Source organism: Mustela lutreola, chromosome 12, assembly GCF_030435805.1.
Source record: "Mustela lutreola isolate mMusLut2 chromosome 12, mMusLut2.pri, whole genome shotgun sequence".
NCBI classification, from domain to species: Eukaryota; Metazoa; Chordata; class Mammalia; order Carnivora; family Mustelidae; genus Mustela; species Mustela lutreola.
In genome coordinates, this window is record NC_081301.1 from 10,212,626 (window position 1) to 10,235,030 (window position 22,405).

General features: G+C 39.7%; 1 protein-coding gene across 3 annotated transcripts in view; it reads left to right on the plus strand.

Moving 5' to 3' along the window:
* The window catches only part of NR6A1 (nuclear receptor subfamily 6 group A member 1), a 226,702-nt gene that overhangs the window by 154,946 nt on the left and 49,351 nt on the right, over positions 1 to 22,405 (plus strand). Inside the window, exon 1 of one of the 3 annotated variants that reach the window (XM_059141060.1) lies at positions 1,818 to 2,028. The exons of the other annotated variants lie outside the window; for them this stretch is intronic. Coding sequence (XP_058997043.1) covers positions 2,013 to 2,028 — 16 coding nt within the window. The 5' untranslated portion in view covers positions 1,818 to 2,012. Of the gene's footprint in view, positions 1 to 1,817; positions 2,029 to 22,405 lie in introns of those variants that run through there. 3 annotated transcript variants of the gene reach the window in all.

Below are 22,405 nucleotides of genomic sequence, written 5' to 3' on the forward strand. Positions count from 1 at the left end.
GAGGGGGCAGCTGGGTGGCTCAGTGGGTTAGAGCCTCTGCCTTCAGCTTGGGTCGTGATATCAGGGTCCTGGGATCGAGCCCCACATCGGGCTCTCTGCTCGGCGGGGAGCCTGCTTCCTTCTGTCTCTCTGCTTACTTGTGATCTCTGTCTGTCAAATAAATAAATTAAAAAAAAAAAAAAAGAGAGAGAGAGAGAGAGAGAGAGAGAGAGGCTGACCTTAAAAATCAAGGGCATTGCTTTAGTCTTGATCTGGGAGCCGGACGAATAGCTTCCCCTTTGATCTTTCCTCCAAAAGTTGGTACAATAAAGCAAAGATGCTTACTACATGTACTCTATTAGATGCAGATACTGAGTTTTAGATATACCTGTGTCCTTCAGGGAGGCAGAGAGCTGCCCTTTGAATGAGTGTTCCCCATTGAATAGCTTTTTGCTGGTAGACCTTCCCTTTGTTCAGATTTTCCCCCTCATTCTTTTTATAGTCACTTTACTAAAATTGTAAGAACTGCACTTAATTCCACAGAGACTGTGAAGAAAATGTTAATCTCTTAGAGGAGTTTGAAAACTGGCTGCTGTATTTGTATTGTGGTGAGATATGTGGTGGCAGTGGCAGAACATATATTTTTAGGCAACAAAGCATAGCCTTTTCTCCTCTAAATCATTGGTTACTTTCTCTTTAGGTCCTACTTTGTAAGATGATCCTAATGATCTCTACTAGTTGGAAAAGCCCTCTCGTAACTGTGCTAGCAATATTTGCCATTCAGTTTGTATGGGTGCCAAGTGACAGATTCCTCTCCCACCCCAAGAAGGGTCTCCTTTTCTGGAACACTGTTACAGAATGTGCTTGGCCTTAAGTTACTCCCAAGGCTAGGGAGAAAGGGAGATTTCATAGTGTGAAACATTTTGCATAGTTAAAAAGAGTTTATCCCTAAAATCAGTCAGTCCTTAGGTCATACCACCTTCTCTGAGGAATTCGCCCTGTAATTAGTGTTCTGTTGTCTGAATGGATAGCTGCTGTTTGACATCATATTCATTAGCATATGGCTCAGATTTGCCAGCCCCTGCAGCTCTGTGGCAGAGTTTGAGCATAAATAAGCATACATACTCTGCTGTATTACTGGCATGCTTCCCCAGCAAGGAGGCATAGCACAAGATTGCTTAAGATCTTAGGAGTTCTAAGGGAATGAAGCAGGTAGCTTAAAGAGTTAAGCTTTTGGCTGGGGGCAGGGGATATTTCTAACCATCATGCTTTCTAAAAGATTTTGCAGACGTAGTTTTCTTTCTCTACATTCTTTCAAACTAGTGTGTATAATATAACCAGAGCATGGAAATTAAGGACCAAAATTAAAGAGAGCCCTGCACAATAACTCAGAGCTTCACGTTTTAATTTTCTCAGAAGAATTTGCCTTGTCACTGTTTATTATAATGACAAAAAGCAGGGAATCCCAGTCTTACCCTCCCCCCCCATCCATGCATAACATGGAGTTTTTGCTTTGTCTTTTCCTTGTGTCAAATATTTCAACTCTAAATTTTCTAATCCAGAATATAGGAAAATAGAGTATACAATAGCTCTTGAAAGAAAAAAGGGGGAACGCTCCATGTATTAGAACTCTTCTAAATTAGATGAAGATCAAGTCTTCTAAAATGCTCCCTTTTTATTTTAGGATCTCAATTTAAGGAAGGCCAGACGAGTATTTCCTGTTACATGTTCCCATAGTACTTTTCAGAGAGATACTCTAGGCAGTATTGTTAAAAACGAAAATAAGTCTATCAGCTCCACTTAGATAACCTTTGGTAATAAACGAACTCCATACACATTGTGACCTTAGCGCCTGAACTTTCTAATCACATGACTGGCTTGTAAACTGACCTGTGAGGATGACTGTTGTAGTCCCAGCTAAGAGAGAAATTGGCCAAGTGTCGGAAGGGTAGTCATCAAGCTGGACTTGTCCCGTAATCTCTGTTTCTTCATGGCTGCGATAGAACTTCTCAACAGACTCCTAGAAGCATGAAATGGAGACATGGGAAGGTAAAGGAACTGACTGTTTAAGTTTGGGCCCAAATCTGAGGTTTAGAAATTTCCTTTGAACGCTCAGAACAAATAGTAGCCTTGAGGGAGGAGGGAGGCAGTTCACTCCGTTTTTGTATCTTAGCAGAATTCAGCCAACAAGTTTTCATGTAAGCATGAAAATGTTTTGGATTGAAAGAAAAGTGAGGGAGAGATGTAGTAAATTGATTGTTGTGGTTGATGATTGTAAGAGAAAGAGTACACAAAAAAGAAAAAAAACAAACTGGGTGTAAGTTTTATAGTGACTTGAAAAAATTTTAAGCTTAATTTTACATCACAGTCCTTAGGTAAAGTTTACATTTTATAAAAAAAATTGTTCTGTTTACCTCTTGACAGAATTTGTTTATATGTTAAATTCCTTAATCCAGTTCACCATCTGTGAAAGCCTTATTTAGTACTGTAATTATAGATAGTATTGGGGTCATGGGGCCGTTGATAAGGCAGCCTCATTTCCTTTGGGGGAATTTAGATATTTTACGGTTTGGGGTATAAGACTAAGCCACTGCTAATTTCTTTTTAAGTAGGTTGTTTTTAAAATGGGTAGATTCGTGTGTGTTTCCTTAATATCAACTAGTTGGTATTGTGATTTGTATATTCAGAGATAAGCTCCTACTTGTATGAGGAAACCCTAGTGCCCCACAACTTTATTATCTGGACCAGATACACAGTTAAAGAAACAGCTAGAAGATGAATCTTAGCATTAAAGATTTCTTGTATTTGTTTGCTGTGTTTAGAAAATATAGAGTCTAAGACTTTGCCAAAAGTTTTCTTTCTTGTAGACAAGCTCTGTTGAGCTATAGCCAGAAGAGTTTCAAATTTGAGGAAGTTAGTAAATTTCTAGGACATTAACTAATAAATAGCTAGTCCTAGGAAAGCTTCCTAGCCCCGTGCAGCATGGCTAACATCTGCCACAGGCAGCTTTGCAGTTTCGTTCTCACTCTGAGGACGCACACATCCAGGGAAAGGGAACCGGTCTTCTCTCAAACAACATTATTCTTCATAGTAATACTTCCTATATATTCTCTCCCAGCACCATATCTGCCAGAATTACAATCCCATTGGTTTTTAGTGTCTATTAGTGGGAACAGAAATGTTTGTAGAAATTATTGGTTACATGCAATTCCTGTTATTTTAAATTTTGAACAGCTTCCTCTTCTTCTCCCAAAATACACAAAAATTCATTGTATTCTGGGTATACTAGCTTTTCCAAAAAGGAGTCATTTAAGAAGTAAGATTTGCTCTGGACCCATTAAAATAGGAGTTTAAGGGCAGGCAGAGATACCAGAGCGGTGGTTGCATAAGTTTGGAAGGGATAGCCCTGGAGGATTTGGGTATTTTTCCAACCAGCTTGAATCTCCTAGTGCTGTATGGTCCACAAGTTCTGAAAGAAGAAAAGATTTGAAGGGAAAGTTCTCCCTCACTTCTTATTTAATTAAGTATTGAAACTTGGATTTTCCCTAGCTGTTCAATGACAGAAAATAAATTATGGTACTAAAACAAGAACTCTTATAAAACAAGGAAGTGGATTTTAAAATTTTCAACCGAATCTTCTGTATATAATTCTAGTATAGCAAAATGAATTATCCCAGCTGAAGACCTTTGGAAGCTTAAAAAGCAAAAGCAGACTACTTACAAAAGAGTTGAGTGAAAATGCTACTGTAAAAAAAGTGTTGCCTGGTTTTAGATATCGGGCCCTTGTCCATTTAAATTAACCTTTGTCACAGCTGGGCATACAAATGTTTTGTTTTAGTTCACAGAGGGTTAACTCTATTCAAGCTTTCACTGTGGCAGGCCTGATCTGTGGAGTCATACAATCTGGTCTTTCAGCCCTGCCAGTCGCTAGGCAGGAAGTCTTATTTCTTAAGCTATCTTTCAGAATGGGGGTTGGGATTTGGAGAAAGGTGGGGGAAGGGCCTTGGAGCATCTGTAAGGATCAATAACAGAAAGGGAGCCGCAAGAGAGGCCATTGTGCACACTTCAAGATAGATGCGGCCCTTGTGCATGGCCCCTGCCTGGCAGGACAGACACCTAAAACCAAAACAATGCCACCAAATGAATTCCTTGTGAAAATCAGATTGCTCTTAAAGGAGAAAATACTTAAAAGAGTGCCCTTTTAATGTTGGGAATGTTCTCGTTCCTCAACTTGCTAGGATGATGCAGTCCCCACTAGAAATAACTCCAAATTGATTTTTAAACGCCTTTTGTCCTCATGCTAATACTGTATTGAATTGGAGAGGGTGATCATTTTGGTCTTAGTCACATGCATCAATGCATTGAGTAATCTTTTTCTTTCTTTCTCTTTCTCTTCCTTTCTTTTTCCCTCCTTTTCCTTTCTTCTTTCTTTTTCAAATTCTAACGTTTGCTTTACCCTACTGGGGTTGGAAACATCATTCAGGGAATGAAAAAAAACAAAATTTGGTTAGGATTTGAGTAACACTTGTGTGAAATCCCTCCCCCAACAGCTGGTATTGGCTCATGAAACTTCATCTGAACTAAACAGATGCTCTTAGTGGTTATTTTGAAATCATTTAAACCAGACTCATAGCCAAGAAATCTACAAAAATCATAGGGTTTATTTTAAAATGCATTTAACTCATGATGTCATGTCACATCTTAATGCATATTATATGTGGGTGTTGAACAGAGATACCTGAGTTTGGGAAAGTGAGCAGTTCCACCAATGAAATTATGATTTTAAAAGCACTACCAAGTTTGTTGTAATTTTACTCCAGTCTAGCTTTTCAGGTTTTGAATTCTTCTTTCCCAAACCCACCTGTAACATTCCTTTTTTACTGTATCCTTTTTCAGAGGACTAAGGCAGTTGTTCAGTAGGTGCTTTTATGATGCAAATTCTTTATTGCTGTTGGAAAGAGTAATGGAGTCATTGCTGCCTCTCTCCCACTAAACCCCCAAAGTATTGGTGACAACTGATGGTAACAGCTGTGGAAAGTGGAATCAGAAAGAGCCTCTACTATCATTCTCACCATTTGAAATCTTTCAGGAATGAATGCATAAACCAACGTGGGGTCCATACTGTGACTTGCAGACATGCTAATGGAATAAGGGCAGGGGTGGGGGGTGGGCAGGAGAAAGACCTGCAGTTGAAATGAGTCCCAAGCTTAATTTATTTTATGCTTCTTGAGTTGAGGTGACACAGTCTCCTGGACAGTTTTGAGGCTTGAGAGAATATGTAGACACTTAACGGGATCATCTGGATATTTTTAACCCATCTCTCACCGATACCCCTTTTCTGGGGAAAATGATGTATTAAAATCTAACTTAATCATCTCAGTACCTCCTTGATACCATTTCTTTGCCTCTGTGATACATTACATTTTTCATTAATACTTAAACCAAGAGTTCTTTTGCTTTAATGGGCATTTTCCAGAGAGATACAGATATTACTGACAAAACTTGGAAGTTCAGTTACCATTTACATTGTATTAAAATGGGGTATGAAACCTACCATGACCCTTTTGAACAATGTGGTCTTTAATGTGCTTTAAGGGGGAGGGCCTACTGAAGGAGAAGCCATAAAAGTCTTCAGGGTTCAAGATGAGGTTGGGATTTTAGCCCATTGCTTTTGTCATTTTCACACACAAACATCACTGCAATCATGTTTGATTTAGCATCCTTAATACAATGAGGTGGGAAAACAAAAGAATATTAGAGGCACAAGCATGGTAACCAAACATTCTCCCTTCCCCCCCAATTTTTTCAGATGGTTCTCTTTTCCCTATCTCCCCTGCTACTAGCTATGCTTTCTTTGTAAGCAAGAGAAATCAGTTTGTTAGAGTCTTCTTTCTGCACGCCTCAGTGGTTTGCTTAGGCAATTGAAAAACAAGCCACTCCTCAAATATTTTTTAGCCATGTAAAAAGTCATGTCCAAAGAGTTGGTAAAAACACCATAATTAGGAAAAATGCGTCTACTCCTATTTCATGGTTGAGAATTTGGGGGCATTCCCGATGCACAGCTGTTTTACGTATTTTGAAAAGCCTGATAGATGTAAAGGTCATTGCTAACTCTAACAAGGTCTTGATGCTCACACTGTCATCCAAGGACCTTGCATCAATTAGGATGAGAAGCATGGAAGGTCAGGAGTCAACTGACTGGTGGCCTCTGTGGATTCTCAGTGGGGCCAGTAAGAATTCCTATAGGATTTTTAGCCATTAAAATGAAATAAAAACAAAAATAAAACCTGCTGCTACTTTCATGGCCTCTGAGCAGACCTCTTGATCTGTATGGTTAGGACACATCCTCTGTTGCCCAAGTATCCTAAAAACCTGTATCCTAAAAACTTGGCTGCAACCATTGCTTTGCTACAGGATTCCCAGTATTGGGGAAAGAATCTGAGCAGCCTGATTCTGTCACTTCTGTGAGCCTCAATTTCCTCATATGTACAACAGGGGATAGTAATACCAATCTCACAGTGTTGCTCTAAGATTTATTTCAGAGAACCTCTGTCATAGTGCTCAGCACATGCTTAACATGCTTTGACATTGAAATGAGTTTTACAGAATGTCAAGTTTAGGGAGATTAGGAAGGAGAAGACTTTTGGGTGAGCCTGTAGCTGGTACTGTTTAATATTCCAAGTAGAAAAGTCTGCATGCCCCTCAATATCACAGCTGGGCATTCAAATGTTTTGTTTTAGTTCATTCAGTGAACAACATTCAGGGATGAGCCCTTTGGAAATTTAGCTTTGAAAATGTGTAACTGGTGAGATGAGCTGCTGAGTCTTCTCCTTTACAACTAGTTGTTGCGCTAATAATCTGTTCCTGGGCTAATAAAAATAATTAGTAATGACAGTGTCTCTGCAAAATTTGTGGCTTTCTTTCCCCTACGAGAGTCTTTTACAGTTGTGCAGATTAGAAGAAAAAGGAGAGGGGATGAGTTCTGTGAGCCCACAGATTAAGTAATCAACAGGAAAGGAAGGATAGTCAGGATGGCCACCTCCTTCTGTGTGTTTGCTAGATAAATAGATGCCAAGACTGTGATCGTGGTCATGTTTAATAGCCCCTTCTCAGAAGCTTTACCACGAAGTGGTAAAGTTGGGAATATTGTTATCATGCTAATCACTGCCCTCTTTAACTTTGCAATCTTTGATGTCCCTGCCTTCTGGAGGTTAAGAGCTTGTATCAGTGGCTCAATATTCTGATTTCTGTGTATAAAATGATAATTTATTTAGCCAACATTCATTGAGCATTTACTGTATTCAAATCCCTGGGAAAACAGGTGAATTAGAATTGCAGCTCTCAGTTTTGAACCACAAAGAGGTAATAATGTTAATGTTACTTAACAGATATTAACAATTGTGAGGAGACAAGGAACATTTGGCTGCAAAAGCGTCATTCAAAACTGGCAGAAGGATTTGTTTCACTTGGGCCCTGTATTTCTTTAGTTGTTTTTTTTTTTTTAAACTAAGCTTGCTCTACATTTCTGAAATTTTGTTTTCTTCCAAATTTATGGCTCCAAAATAGAATATTCAAATATTTTTCTTAACATGATAAAATTAGAGCTCTGGATTGCAGTTGGCAAAAGTGGGGAAATACTCTAAACAGCATTACTCTGTTTGCATTCTATTCACTGTTAGCAAAAAAATTTCCATTTGTGAGGTTTAGCATGTTCCCTCAGAGTGATGGCTAAGGCATCCTAACTTTGCTTTTCAAAGGAGTGATAACTTATGGGTAATCTATTAAATGTCAATTACAGTTCATTAAATAACCATTCTATAGCAGATGCATGTTTTGGATATTAAAAAAAGAAAAAAGTAAACACCATCCCAGTGGCCATTTAATCCCAAAGTGCATAAACATGAGTCAGTGCGGAAAGAAAAGGTGTGTTAAGAGAAAAGCTTGGACACACCTGGGTTGGCTCAGTGGGTTAAGCCTCTGCCTTCAGCTCAGGTCAGGATCTCAGGGTCTTGGGATGGAGTCCTGCTCAGCAGGGAGCCTGCTTCCTTCTCTCTCTCTCTCTCTGCCCGCCTTTCTGCCTACTTGTGATTGCTCTCTCTGTCAAATAAATAAATAAAATCTTTTTTTAAAAGATCATAGTTTGGGACGCCTGGGTGGCTCAGTTGGTTAAGCGGCTGCCTTCGGCTCAGGTCAAGATCCCAGCGTCCTGGGATCGAGTCCCACATCGGGCTCCTTGCTTGGCGGGGAGCCTGCTTCTCCCTCTGCCTCTGCCTGCCACTCTGTCTGCCTGTGTTTGCTCTCGCTTCTCTCTCTATGACAAATAAATAAAATAAAAAAATTAAAAAAAAAAAAAAAGATCATAGTTTATCATATGTAGATTCAGTTCCTTAATTCTTTATCTCTACCAACCATTAGTTTTACCCCAAAGTAAGAGAATGATGAATGTCTAGGGAGGAGTAGGGTAAAGGAGTGTTAGTTTTACAGAAGGTGAAAGTATTGATTCAGTGCCTCAGGGAAACCGAACCCTTTGGCTACATTAGTGAAACTGTGTGTGTGTGTGTGTGTGTGTGTGTGTGTAAAGTATGAAGGAATGCTTATATTCCTTGTTTAAGTTTCATGATTTTCGGTCCTGATGGTGAATGTAGAGAGACTCTACCACTTATTCTGAACATTGTTTTACATGTGGAAATAGTTACAAATGTACTTTTTGGCAAATAGTATGAGACTCTCCAATAATGCACGTGTGTCTTTTCTGGCCCCATTAAATTAAATCTTTCCTTTTGGTAAGGCAAAGGAAAATGTGGCAACTACATTTTCCACTCTCCTAGAGCATATGGTTTTACTTAAAGCATGCTAATTGGTCTCTCTTTCACCAAGACCTTAGAACTGGGGGACCTGGGGAACTGAGTACTGAGCTTTTAAGCATTGGTGTAAGGTATCTGTGCTGGCCCGCTAGTTTGCCATCTAGAGTCCTTACAAACTGTGCACTTTGATTTGCAAGTAGAGAAGCTATACTCTTCATTCAGCTGATACTCACTGATGCTCTGTGCTTGGTATATATTGGGATGCAGAAAAAGTAAGAATCTCCCCCTGTTCTATGGAGCATACAGTTTAGTAGAGGGAAATAAATAGGTAAGTGCAATAAAATATTGGAGGAGCAATGATAGCAATCCTGGAGAAGTTGTGCAGAGGTTGGAGTGATCATTTCTGTTTGGACTGTCAGACTTCACCCAGGAAGGCATCATGAGAGATTGGTTGACATTTGCCAGGCGGGTTAAGTGGGGAAGGGTCTCCTAGCAAGAAAAGAGCAGCATGAGCGAAGGCACAGCAGTATAAAACAACCTGACAGGGCATCCTGTGAGTTATAAGTAAGGCCCGCTAAAGGTTCTAGATGCAAAGGAATCCCTAGAGAGAGCTTTAGTCTGTGAATGGATGCCCTTACCCCTGTTGAGCAGAAAAGACCCCTCTTCACATTCCTCTCAATCCACCCCTTGCAAATGTGTTGAAGAGATTAATGTAGTACTTTGCTAGAAGGCAACACAGGTCTGCCACAGAGCTGGAAGCCTGTTTACCACTGCTCCTGGGATTTACAGAGAATATGCTATAACCTTACTTAACCTTGTTGCAAATTGCCAGTTCCTTTAAGAGGGAGAGGTCTTGGTTAAATGGTTTTAAGAAGTTGTACTCCCTGCCTAGGGCCATCTGTGCTCCGGTAGGAATGTTTCAGACAGAAATGGGCTCTGTTGTATTTCTTTAATGAATGGAGAAATAGAGTCTTAATAATACCTTAGTAATGTATTATTTTAATAATATCTCTTTCACTAGTTAAGACTAAAAGGTTTCTTTTAGTTTTCTAGGGCAAGTTGTGTATCTTTTTACTAAGATATTCATTGTAGTTATCTAGGTCAAATAGTTGATGATTAGTGACCAAAGTATTATGTTTTTGGTTAAGTCCCACTAAGTTATTTTTGTTTTTAATTTTAAATTTTATTGTAAAATAAACATGTAGTAAAATTGAGTTTTTGAGGGTGGTGTGCAGTTCTATAAATAAAGACTTGTAGAATTACCACTATAGTCAAGATATGGAGCAGTTTAACCCCCAGAAATTCCCTCGTACGACTATCCCTTCATGGTCATAACCTCACCCTACTCCTACTTACACCTTACTCCTTACCTCTAGCAACCACTGGTCAGTCTGTTCTCTGTTTCTATACTTTTATCTTTCTGACAATGTTATATGAGTGGAATTACATAGCATGTAACCTTTTGAAGCTGGCTTCTTTCACTCAGTATAAATGCCTTTGTAATTAATCCGAGTTGCTACCTGTATCAATCAATAACTGATTCTCTTTTTTTATTGATGCATAGTATTTCATTGTATGGTAGGTAGTTCAACCATTCATCTCTTGAAGGGCGCTTGAGTTATTTCTAGTTTGGGGTGATTATGAATAAAACTGATATAAACAGTCATGTACAAGTTTGAGTGTGAACCTAAGTTTTCATTTTTCTGGATTTTGTTTAAATTTTATTTATTTTACACAGGGAGATCACAAGTAGGTAGAGAGAAGTGGGGGAGGGAAGCAGGCTCTCCGCTGAGCAGAGAGCCTGATGTGGGCTCAATCCCAGGACCCTGAGCTCATGACCTGAGCTGAAGGCAGAGGCTTAACCCAGGCGCCCCCTAAGTTTTCATTTTTCTGTGATGAATTACCTAAGTGTAGACTCAAGGGGTCATATGGTAAGTATATATTTAACTTTATAAGAACCAAGAGAAGTAGGGAGACCAGTAGTAGACCAAATGGTCATTCAGGTGAGAGATGGTAATAGCTTGAAGTAGTGCTAGTGGTAGTGGAGATGAAGTGGAGTTTTGAGATCTGTCTTGGAGGGAGAATTGATAGGATTTGCTGATGGTTTGGATGATGGAGTATAAGACAAAGGGATTAAGGAGTGACTCCTAGATTTTAGGCTTGAACAGCTAATGGATATGGGTTTCAGTTAGTAAGATGAGGAAGATTAACGAGAGTATAGGAGGTAGGAATAGAATCTAGAATTACATTCAATAAATTTAAGATGCCTGTTAGAAAACTAAATGGAATGCTAAATAGACCTTTTAAGATACTGAAGTCTGAAACTCAAGAGAGGTTTTTGGTTAAAGTACACTTGGGGGGAATTATCACAATATAATGGAAGACTGAGTCCTTTAAAGAGAGAATTTTGATAGAAATATCTCCCAGAACTATCCCCTGCAGATACACCAACCAACATCTAGGAGTTCCAAAGATATTCAGTAAAAGTGGTTGAGAAACTAGTAGTCTGAGAGAAAGTAAGAAAATGCGGAGAGTGGTATTATGAAAGCCAAGGGAAGAAAGTGTTTCAGGGACGCCTGGGTGGCTCAGTTGGTTGGACGACTGCCTTCGGCTCAGGTCATGATCCTGGAGTCCCGGGATCGAGTCCCACATCAGGCTTCCAGCTCCACGGGGAGTCTGCTTCTCTCTCTGACCTTCTCCTTGCTCATGCTCTCTCTCACTATCTCTCTCTCAAATAAATAAATAAAGAAAGAAAGAAAGAAAGAAAGTGTTTCAAGGGGCCCCTGGGTGGCTCAATTGTTAAGCGGCTGCCTTTGGCTCAGGTCACGATCCCAGGGTCCTGGGATAGAGCCCCGCATCGGGCTCCCAGGTCAGTGGGAAGGCTGCTTCTCTCATTCCCACTCCCCCTGCTTGTGTTCCCTCTCTTGCTGTATCTCTGTCAAATAAATAAAATCTTAAAAAAAAAAAAAAAAAAGTGTTTCAAAAAGCAAAGAGTTCAGATGCTTGTCCAGTTTCTTTCATTCATTCAGCAAACATTCCTGAGTCCTTTCACTTCGTAAAACTCCATGGATAGGCCCCACAGTGATCAGGACAGATAAAGTGCTGGTCCACATACAGTTTACACATATATTTTAAGGATTTCAGTGTGGAACTATATAGTAATTCTGAGGACCCATCTATATTCAGTTCTGATATTTAAATTTCAGAAAGTTGCCTTGAACACTTTTCTCAGGATTCCATAGTATTCCCAATTTCTGCAAAGAGTTATCAGTTCACTAGAACAGAAAGTCTGGAATGCAAATTCATGCGATCCAGAATAGCAGCCATTGAGTGTTGTAGACAGATACGTCATCTAAAAGCTGCATGAAGGGCGCCTGGGTGGCTTAATGGGTTAAAACCTCTGCCTTCAGCTCAGTTCATGATCCCAGGGTCCTGGGATCGACCCCACATCGGGCTCTCTGCTCAGCAGGGAGCCTGTTTCCTCCTCTCTCGCTCTGCCTGCTTGTGATCTCTGTCAAATAAATAAAATCCTTTTTAAAAATAAATAAATAAATAAATAAAAGCTGAATGAAATGCAGAAGCAGCTGGAGTGTGGAGAGTGGAGTGTATAGTGTAATGCAAACATGCGCTAGTTACTTAAATTCTCTGGACCTCAGTTTCTCCATCTTCTGCGACTCTGAAATTTAATGACTGCAAAATCCAGGATCAAGTAATCAGAGAAGTCACAAGTGGCAAAATACGTAATAACAAACACATCAACTCTCAAAGTCAGTAATATCCACATCAGTGGAACCTTGGGTAGCCAGATCTGTCTCAAAATCAGGGTTTGACAGTGGAAGTACAAGATTTTAACAGTTGCAAGCTATATATTATAATGAAAGTCCCTTAGAGTCTCTTTGGAATAAAGGCAGAGACAATTTTGTGTATGCACACTTTCCTAAAGGAGAGGTTGACAGCTCTTGCTTAACTCTGGTATAATTGTACTTTGTGTGTGTTTATCTATAGGGACCTGTAAATTAAGCTCAAATTCATGGAAGATATTTCTTTTTAATCTCTTGCTCTTTTTTTATTTTTTTTTATTTTTTTTTTTTTTAAAGATTTATTTATTTATTTGACAGACAGAGATCACAAGTAGGCAGAGAGGCAGGCAGAGAGAGAGGAGGAAGCAGGCTCCCCGTCGAGCAGAGAGCCCGACGTGGGGCTCGATCCCAGGACCCTGGGATCATGACCTGAGCCGAAAGCAGAGGCTTCAACCCACTGAGCCACCCAGGCGCCCAATCTCTTGCTCTTTTTTTAAAGATTTTAATTTAAAGTAATCTCTACTCCCAGTGTAGGGCTCGAATTTGCACCCTCAAGATCAAGAGTCTCATGCTCTATCAACTGAGCCAGCCAGGTGTCCCATGGAAGATATTTCTAAAAAAGAGAGCTATGGACCCTGGGTGGAGATATAATAACCACAGCATAATAAAATGCAACTACATTGTTTGATCCACATCTTCATTTGTACAGGTCTTTTACATATTTTAATCCCTTCATTTTCACAACAGTTCCGTAAGATGAATATAGATAAGGAAATTGAAGCTCAGAGAGATTATCTCACAATTCAAATAGTGACTAGCTAGAATGCAAAGCTGGGGTTGCTTTTGCTTTATAATTACAGTAAAAATAAAATATATAAACAAAAAACTTAGAGGACAATTTATTACAAAGGCCCAATAAATAATTTTTTTAGTCGATATAAAGGGGAGCAGTCACGCTGCTGAAGAAAGTCAGATATGTGAAGCTACCCTATCTATACCACTCTGATAGGCAAACCCAGGAGGCCTCAGGCATAACAGAGTTAGATCTCACTCAGGTGAATTACCGTCCTTCTTTTTTTGTTTTTTTTTTTAAAGATTTTTTTTTTAATTTATTTATTTGACAGACAGAGATCACAAGTACGCAGAGAGGTAGGCAGAGAGAATGGGGAAAGCAGTCTCCCCGCGGAGCAGTGAGCCCAATGTGGGGCTCGATCCCAGGACCCTGGGATCATGATCTGAGCCAAAGGCAGAGGCTTTAACCCACTGAGCCACCCAGGCGCCTTTACCATCCTTCTTCATAGGCACCTTGAACTTTAGAGTATATAGGGCCTTTTTTTTTTTTAAAATAAAGATTTTATTTATTTATTTGAGAGAGCGAGCATGAGAAGGGGGAGGGTTAGAGGGAGAAGCAGACTCCCTGCCAAGCAGGGAGCCTGATGCGGGGCTCGATCCCATGACCCTGGGATCATGACCTGAGCTGAAGGCAGAGGCTTTAACCCACTGAGCCACCCAGGGGCCCCTTAATTTTATTTTTAAGTGATCTCTACACCCAGCATGGGGCTTGAACTCACAACTCTAAAATCAAAAGTTGCATGCTCTATCGACTGAGCCAGCCAGGCACCCCAAGCACAGTAGATTCTGAACAATTTATTTTCATACGATCCTTACAAGCAGGAACATGTCCAGAGGGAAAGGCAGATGACCAGTATGATAAGGGGACTAGAAATCATGTAACTATGTAAGTCACTTGTTGAGACTAGTGGTATTAAATTCCAAAGGCTATAAAACTCTTGGTGGAAGGGAGGAAGTAGGCATGTTCAGGTTGGAAGTGTCAACAGATTGAATTGAGACAAGTATGTTTTAGTTACATATTTAAGCTTCAGGAACTGTAGCAACCACTCTCAATCCTTATGAAGTCATGAGGTACAGCCCCTCTGCTTCACATTACCCCACCCCTCCCCACCACCACTACCACAGAGATGAGCATCCTCTCCTTTTCTGGAACAAGGCCGTCTCACCAGTCACATTCACAGTTCCGGGCTTATCCGAAGCTAGCAATCCTTGTGTCCTCATTACAAAATCTTGGGAACAGAGAATTTCATTGAACCAACTTGGGCCATTGTCTTTTTGTAGTCCAGTTAGCAGTAGCCAGTATCTCTTCTGCTCCATTCTGTTTTTCTAGCAGTGTAAACCTGCTGCCTTACAGGGCACAGCAGTGGCTGTTCTCAAAAGCAAAGAGGGTTGGTGTGAGCTGAGCAGACAACCCAAAAGTTACCTATTACAGATTCTATCTTCTTAACGATATACTGCCTTCTGGCAATCTCATGCATGCCTACAGCCTCCCTACAGAAGACCCCCAAGTCAATCTGACTCCAGAATTGCATGTTACAGCATTCATCGAGCCATTCATTGAGGCCTTCCTCACCTCCCTTTATCTCAGATAACTATACTCCTCTAAAGTATGATTAAATACCTCTAGCCAGCAAGCCTCTTTGCCTTAACTGTTCCCTCTGGCTGAAATTCCCTTTGACATACCTCTGCTCTAACGCCCAGTTCAGGTGACACCTCTTCTAGATAATCTTTTCTTCAGCTTCCTCATCTGGCACTAGAACCATCCACTCCTCTGTGCCCAGTATACCTTCTCTTTCTAGTTTAGTGTTGACTGCTCTGTATTGAAATTATGGAATGGATGTCTGTCTCCTTCACTCTTGTGAGGTATATGTGAAGAGTGCTGAGGAACTCTCAAATGTTTATTCAGTGAATAAATGTCGCAAGATGATTTGAAGCAAGAAGTAGTAATTATTACATAGTGAATCATTGTCTACTTTGTTCTTCGAGCTTCAAAAACATGTACTTGTCTAGAGCTCTAGTGCATGGATCCAGGCTAGCTGTTAATGAAATATCTATATTTTTTGAGAGAAGATGCCCCAGGTTAAACCACCTCTTTTTCCCCCCTAAATAAATAAGGGATCCTTAAGAGTTCCCAGTAGCAGTCCAAATAGGACAAACAACAGATTTGCAGTTTCTTATCTCTCTCTGGAAAACCTGAATTTACAGGAATATGAAAACTGTTTCACCTCAAATAGAAACTTGATTCCTAATTTGAAGATTCCTACATGTGTATAAGAGATAGGAAGGACTGGGGATGTGGTCTGAATTTTTATTTTCTAGGCCCCACCTGTTGAATGACGAGGTAACATTTTCCCTGGATTCATTTCCTGTGACTTCAGCTAATTGTAATTTGTGAACCATTTCTGTTTTCAGGCCTGTTTTTACCATCAGCAGTTAATGATGGTAACATTTTCTTTGTTTTGTGTGTGTGTGTGTGTGTGTGTTTAAGTTAGCTCTACAAGCAGCAGTGTTCTCGAACTCACAACCCCGAGTTCAAGAGTTGTATGCTCCACTAACTGCACCAACCAGGCGCCCCTCTTTTGTCTTTTTCCCATCTTTTATTCAGTGACCTGTAAAGACAACTCCCGAACATGCAGTCCATACCAATCTTGGGAATTGCTCACTTGTTTTCATTCAACTGATAATATTTTTTAGAAATGTCCTCTAAGGCCAGGGAGGGAGACAAACCATAAGAGACTCTTAATCTCAGGAAACAAACTGAGGGTTGCTGGGGGGGGGGTGTGGGGGGCATAGGGTGGCTGGTGATGGACATTGGGGAAGGTATGTGCTATGGTGAGTGCTGTGAATGTGTAGGATGATGATTCACAGACCTGTACCCCCTGGAGCAAATAATGTATTATATGTTAATTTAAAAAAAAAATAAAGAAAAGAAAATGTGCTTGGAGGTATCCACATTGGCCTCTGGAAATGGATTTTTATAGTGGTATGTGTAGTAGTGGAGAATTCTTATGATTTTCCGTGTAAATTCCATGCTTTCAGATGAAATTTTGAGAGTACTCATTACTAATTTCAAGGACTTCATTTCATATGGTGGTGACCTATGAAACTGAGTGGAGTCAGTATTACTTAGTAGAATGGGCAGCTGATCAGGAGAGTTAGAACCAGTAATCCAGTTGAAATTGTTTTAAATACCCTTTGTTTTAAATACCTTTTAGCTAGGCAAGTTCCAAATTGCCTTAGTTGTCAGTGTAATTTTGGCCAAGTAAGCAGCTGTACTCTCCGTTTCCTATATCTGGCCTTCATCACAGTCTGAAAAGCAGGTTTTGATAAAAATCAGTTCCAATTGTAATTTGTGTAACCTGAGCCCTTGGAATGAGTAAAATGTCCTTCTTGGAGTGGGGGAGGTATTTGTGTAACAGTAGGGTTGAAAGGAGAGATGAGCGCAAGAGAAATTTTTGTAACAGGCTTTCTTCTATATTTGGAGAAATTAAAGTAGAACTAGTTGCTATATGGTGGTACTAAGTGATCGTGCACAGGATAGTAAGAATACATCTAGTTAGTTCTTCGTCTCATAGATTTTGTTGTGATTCCTGTTGTTTCTTTGGTTTGGGGGAAAAAAGTCAGCAGTAACACTGGGGCTCAATTTTGATATGTATCGTCCTCCTCTTCCTGCACCCTGCCTCTGTAGGAGGTAATCTGGTTTAATGGGAGGTCTTTGGAAAAGTAGTAAGGTTGAGACAGCTCCACACTTACTTTGGGACCTTGGGCCAGTCACTTTACTTTTCTGACCGTGGCCAAGTAATTTTATCTTTTTCTTTTTAATTTTGTTTTTTGCCTTCATTTTTTTTCCTTCTTCTTTTTTCTTTTATTAAAGATTTTTTTTTAAATTCTTGTATTAAAAGATTTTTATTTATTCATTTGAAAGATGCGGGGAAGAAGCAGACTCCCCGCTGAGGAGGGAGCCCAACATGGGTCACAGTCCCAAGACCTGGAGAGAATGACCTAAGCCAAAGGCGGACGCTTGGCCATCTGAGCCACCCAGGAGCCCCTTTTTCTCTTAATGAAAATAAAATACATAAGAAAAATTTAAATGTTAAACATTTTTTTCTTTTCATACAGGTTTTTATTTTGAACATATGTCTGAATTATATATAGTTCATTCTTCTCTTAAAAAGTCTTTGTTCTTTTGGTACCTGGCTGGCTCGGTCAGTGGAGCATGTGACCCTTAATCTCAGGGTTGTAAGTTTGAGCCCCAGGTTGAGTGTAGAGATTACTTAAAAATAAAATCTGAGGACTCAGGTATTTAAGTGTCTGCCTTGGCCTGAGGTTATCACCCTGGGTCCTGGGATTGAGCCCCACGTTGGGCTCCTTGCTCAGTGGGGAGCCGGCTTCTCCCTCTCCCACTGCATCTCCCCCTGTTTGTTCTCTCTCTCTCTGTGCACAAGCTCTCTCTGTCAAAGAAGTAAAAAAGTCTTAAAAAATAAAAAAAAAATTTAATCTTTAAAGAAAAGCTTTGTTCTTATGTTTATCTTCTTTAAATGCAAATGAATCTCCCCTAGTTAAAAAAAATAAGCATCTGCTTAAAAGCTGTTGCTTCTTCCTGCAGTGTTTTTCTATTACTTTTAAATGGAGTGATACCTACTCAATAAAATGCTGCTTATTTTATTTCTTTACCACTCAACATTTTTTTTTTAAGATTTTATTTTTTATGTAATCTCTACATGCATCGTGAGGCTTGAATTTACAACCCTGAGATCAAGAGTCACATGCTCTTCTGACTCAGCCAGACAGGCGCCCCACCACTCACCTGTTTTTTAACTCAGAATGATTTTTGTTCTAATCATTTACTGAAAATGTTATTAGTGGTGACCTTTTGAGCCTACTTCTTCGCACCTTTTGACCTGCATTGCATTTGAAAGTACTCTCTTCTTTATAAAACCCTTTTGTTTGTTATCTTTCTCTTAATTATGGATTTATATTCCACCTGTATCTTCTTTGATCATCAAGTCATCTCACTTTCCTTCCCTAACTTCTTACCTCCCCCTCTGTCTCATAGAGTTCTAATCTATTGTCAGAGCTTCAGTTCCTCCATGTGTTGACTCCCTATTTCCATCCTAGTTTGAATCACTGTCCTCTTACTGCCTTTGGAATATTTCTGCTTGACTCTTAAACTAAAGAGAGGATGATTTTGTCCCTCACACAGCTTTAATTTTCCCCTCTTCTTTTAGTAATACCACATTTCTTACAGCCACATTGGTATAGAACCTCAAGTTCATTTGTGACCCATTCCCTATTCCTGTTACCCAGATGCCCATGCCATTCACCTTGTTGCAACCTGCACATCATTGTGTTTTAACAACACCCAGGCACCCCCTGAAGTTTACTGATGATGGTAGATAGTCTCCTCTATGAAATGCTTGTTCAAGCTTCTTGCCTAATTTTCTACTGCTTTGCATTTCTCTTAATGTTGTATAGGAGTTTTACATATTTTGAATATGAGTTCTTTGTAAATTATATGTATTGCATATATCTTCTTGCACGTTGTGGCTTGCCTTTTCACTCTTTGAACATTCTACATTTTAATGTAGTCTAATTTTTTTAAAAGTTTTCCTTTATGATTAGTACTTTTTGTGTACTCCTTTAAAAATCTCTTCCTTGGGGCACCTGGGTGGCTCAGTGGGTTAAAGCCTCTGCCTTTGGCTCAGATCAGGATCTCAGGGTCCTGGGATCAAGCCCTACATCGGGCTCTCTGCCTGCTTGTGATCTGTCTGTCAAATTTAAAAAAAAAAAAAAAAAACTTTGAAAAAAAAAATCTCTTCCTAACCCAAGATCATAAAGATTTTTTTTTATTATCTTTTGAGAGGTATATTATTTTGCTTTTGGTATTTGGGTCTTCTGTCTACTTGGGATTAAGTATTTTGCATGGTGCGAGGTAGGGTCAAGTTAAGTTTCTTTTCTTATAGATATCTAATTGTCCCAACACTGTTCACTGAAAAGACTTGTCTTTTCCTCAGTGCTCTGCAGTGAGCAGAGCACTTTGTCATAAATTAAATATCCATAATATGCCTAGTTATGTTACAGAATGGTATGTTTTCGTTCTGTTCCTTTGGTCTGTTTGTCTAACCCTAAGGCAATAAAACATATTTTAATTCCCATAGCTTTAAAGTGAATATTGATGTATGGTAAAGTCTTGTATTTTTTTTTAAATATCTGTGCTGTTTTTGTTCTTTTGCATTTCCCACGTATATTTTACAGTTAGCTCAAGTTATTCATGAATACACATAGTTGGGATTTCATTTTATCTATTAATCTTTACAGTAGTAACTTGCAATCTGTGAACATAGTCTTCCTCTCCATTTACCGAAATCTCTCTTCATTTATGTTAGAAATATTTTATATTAATTTTTTTTATAGTTTCTCCATAGAGATCTTACATATCTTTATTGGATTGTATCCTATTTTTTTAATACTGTTTTAAGTGGCATCTTTTAAAAATTTCATCTCTTTGTGGATGGTATAGAAATATGGTTAGTTTATGTATATTTCTTATTTCACTGTGCATTCTAGAACCTCCTAGTACTTCCACTGTGGAATGAAGGTGCTGGCAGTGGACCATCCTTGTCTCACTTCCAGTCTGAAAAGAAAAACCTTTTGTAAGCATTTCACCATCAAGTATGATATTTGGAATAGGTTTCTTTAGATAACCTTTATTATACTAGACAAGTTTTTAGTCCTAGTTTGCTAAGAGTTGAACAATAATAATGTTGAAATCTATCAAAGACTTTTTTTCTTTTTAAAGATTTTATTTATTTATTTGACAGAGAGAGACCCCGAGAGAGGGAACACAAACAGAGGGAGTGGGAGAGGGAGAAGCAGGCTTCCCGCAGAGTAGGGAGCCAGAGGCGGGACTCCATCCCAGGACCCTGGGATCATGACCTGACCCTAAGGCAGACATTTATGAATGAGCCATCTAGGTGCCACAATCAAAGACTTTTTTAAATTAAAAGTACTGTTTATTGCTTTTTTTTTTTTTTAAAGATTTTATTTATTTATTTGACAGACAGAGATCACAAGTAGGCCGAGAGGCAGGCAGAGAGAGAGAGGGAGAGGGAAGCAGGCTTCCTGAGGAGCAGGGAGCCCGATGCGGGGCTCGATCCCAGGACCCTGAGATCATGACCTGAGCCGAAGGCAGCAGCCCAAACCACTGAGCCACCCAGGCGCCCCCTGTTTATTGCTTTTATTTAAGATTTTTTTTAAAAAGATTTTATTTGTTTATTTGACAGAGAGCACAACCAGGCAGGGCAGCAGGCAGAGGTAGAGGGAGAAGCACACTCTATTTTGAGCAGGGAGCCCAATACAGGGCTTGATCCCAGGACACTGGGATCATGACCTGAGCCAAAGGCAGCCACTTCACCTACTGAGCCACCCAGGTGCCCCTAAGATGTTTTTTTTTTTAAACAAACTACTCCAACATGTTTCATAAAGTTGCAAATTTGTTTATTTGTCAGAGATTGAGAGAGAGCTAGTGCACAAGAAGGCAGAGAGGCAGGCAGAGGTAGAGAGAGAAGCAGGCTCTCTGCCAAGCAAGGAGCGTGATGCAGGACTCGATCCCAGGAATCTGGGATCATGACCCGAGCCAAAGGCAGCTGCTTAACCCACTGAGCCACCCAGGCGTCCCTAAAGTTGCAAAGTTTTATCAGGTTCTAATCTTACAGAAAATTTATCTTTAACAACAGGAGCACAACTAACATGGATTGTGTGTTTATTATATATTAGGCATTATATTCAGCAATATAGTTGAGTGTGAAAGGTCTCTGATTCTGATACAAGATTGTGTGCTTAGAATCCTGGCTCCCCTGCTTAGGAGGACTTTGGGCATATTTCTTATTCTGTGTGTGTCTCGGGTTTTTTTTTTTTCATCTGTAAAATAGAGGTAATAGTAGTATTTACTACATAGAATTGTGAGGAAAGAGTGAATTTTATGTGATACATAAAGAACAGAACTGGTTGCATAGCACCAGGGTACATGTTGTTATCATTGTAACCTCTATCATTTATTCTCTAGTAAGTCCATGAAGTGAGTGGTATGGTTATCTCTGTTTTTCAGTTGATAGCAAGACTTGAGGCATGTGCCCACAGTTACAGAGGTAGGAAGTGGCAGTGCTGGAATCCACACTCACTGTGTCTTAACTACCAAGCCAATGTATTTCAGACTTTTTACACTTTTCCATTTTTCACTCATTTATTCAACAAAATGAGCATCTTCTCTGTAGCATTCATGGTGCCAGATATTACTTTTAATGTCTGTGATTGAGACTTAACCTGCAATGTAACTTTGGTTAGGTATAACTAAGGGGTCCTGCTACTTTTATAAAACAAGAACCTAACTATTGTAAAATTCTGTTCAGATTGATGAACAGATTAGTTCATGAATGTTTTTGTTCTCATTTACTCACTGTTCATGATAAATGATGTAGAGATGGGAACATCCATTTATTTGAGCAGACGCTTGTCAGTGGTGCTCTGAAGAGATGTTCTGGGGCTCTCTACCTGACTCAGATTGTCATCTGTTTTTCTGTACCAACTATGTCAGCTGCTTTATTCATCATTTTCATTATTTCATTTGAATTTGACATAGCTGCCTCAAAAAATTAATCTGTGTCCACAGAGACCCCAAATGAGCTCTGCATTTTCCCTTATCAATCTCAGCAGGAGTGTTAAAATTTGAAGAAATGAAACTTAATATTATAGTTCCTGTTACCTCCACTAGATTAATTACTGGTTTTTTAAAAAAAAAAATTCTTGGGGCACCTAGGTGGCTCAGCCTAGGTGGTTAAGCATCTGCCTTCAGCTCGGGTCATGATCCTGGAGTGCCAGGATAAAGCCCCCAGTCTGGCTCCCTGCTCAGCAGGGAGTCCTCGTCTCCCTCTGCCCTCACCTGCTCATGCTCTCTCTTTCTTTCTCCCAAAT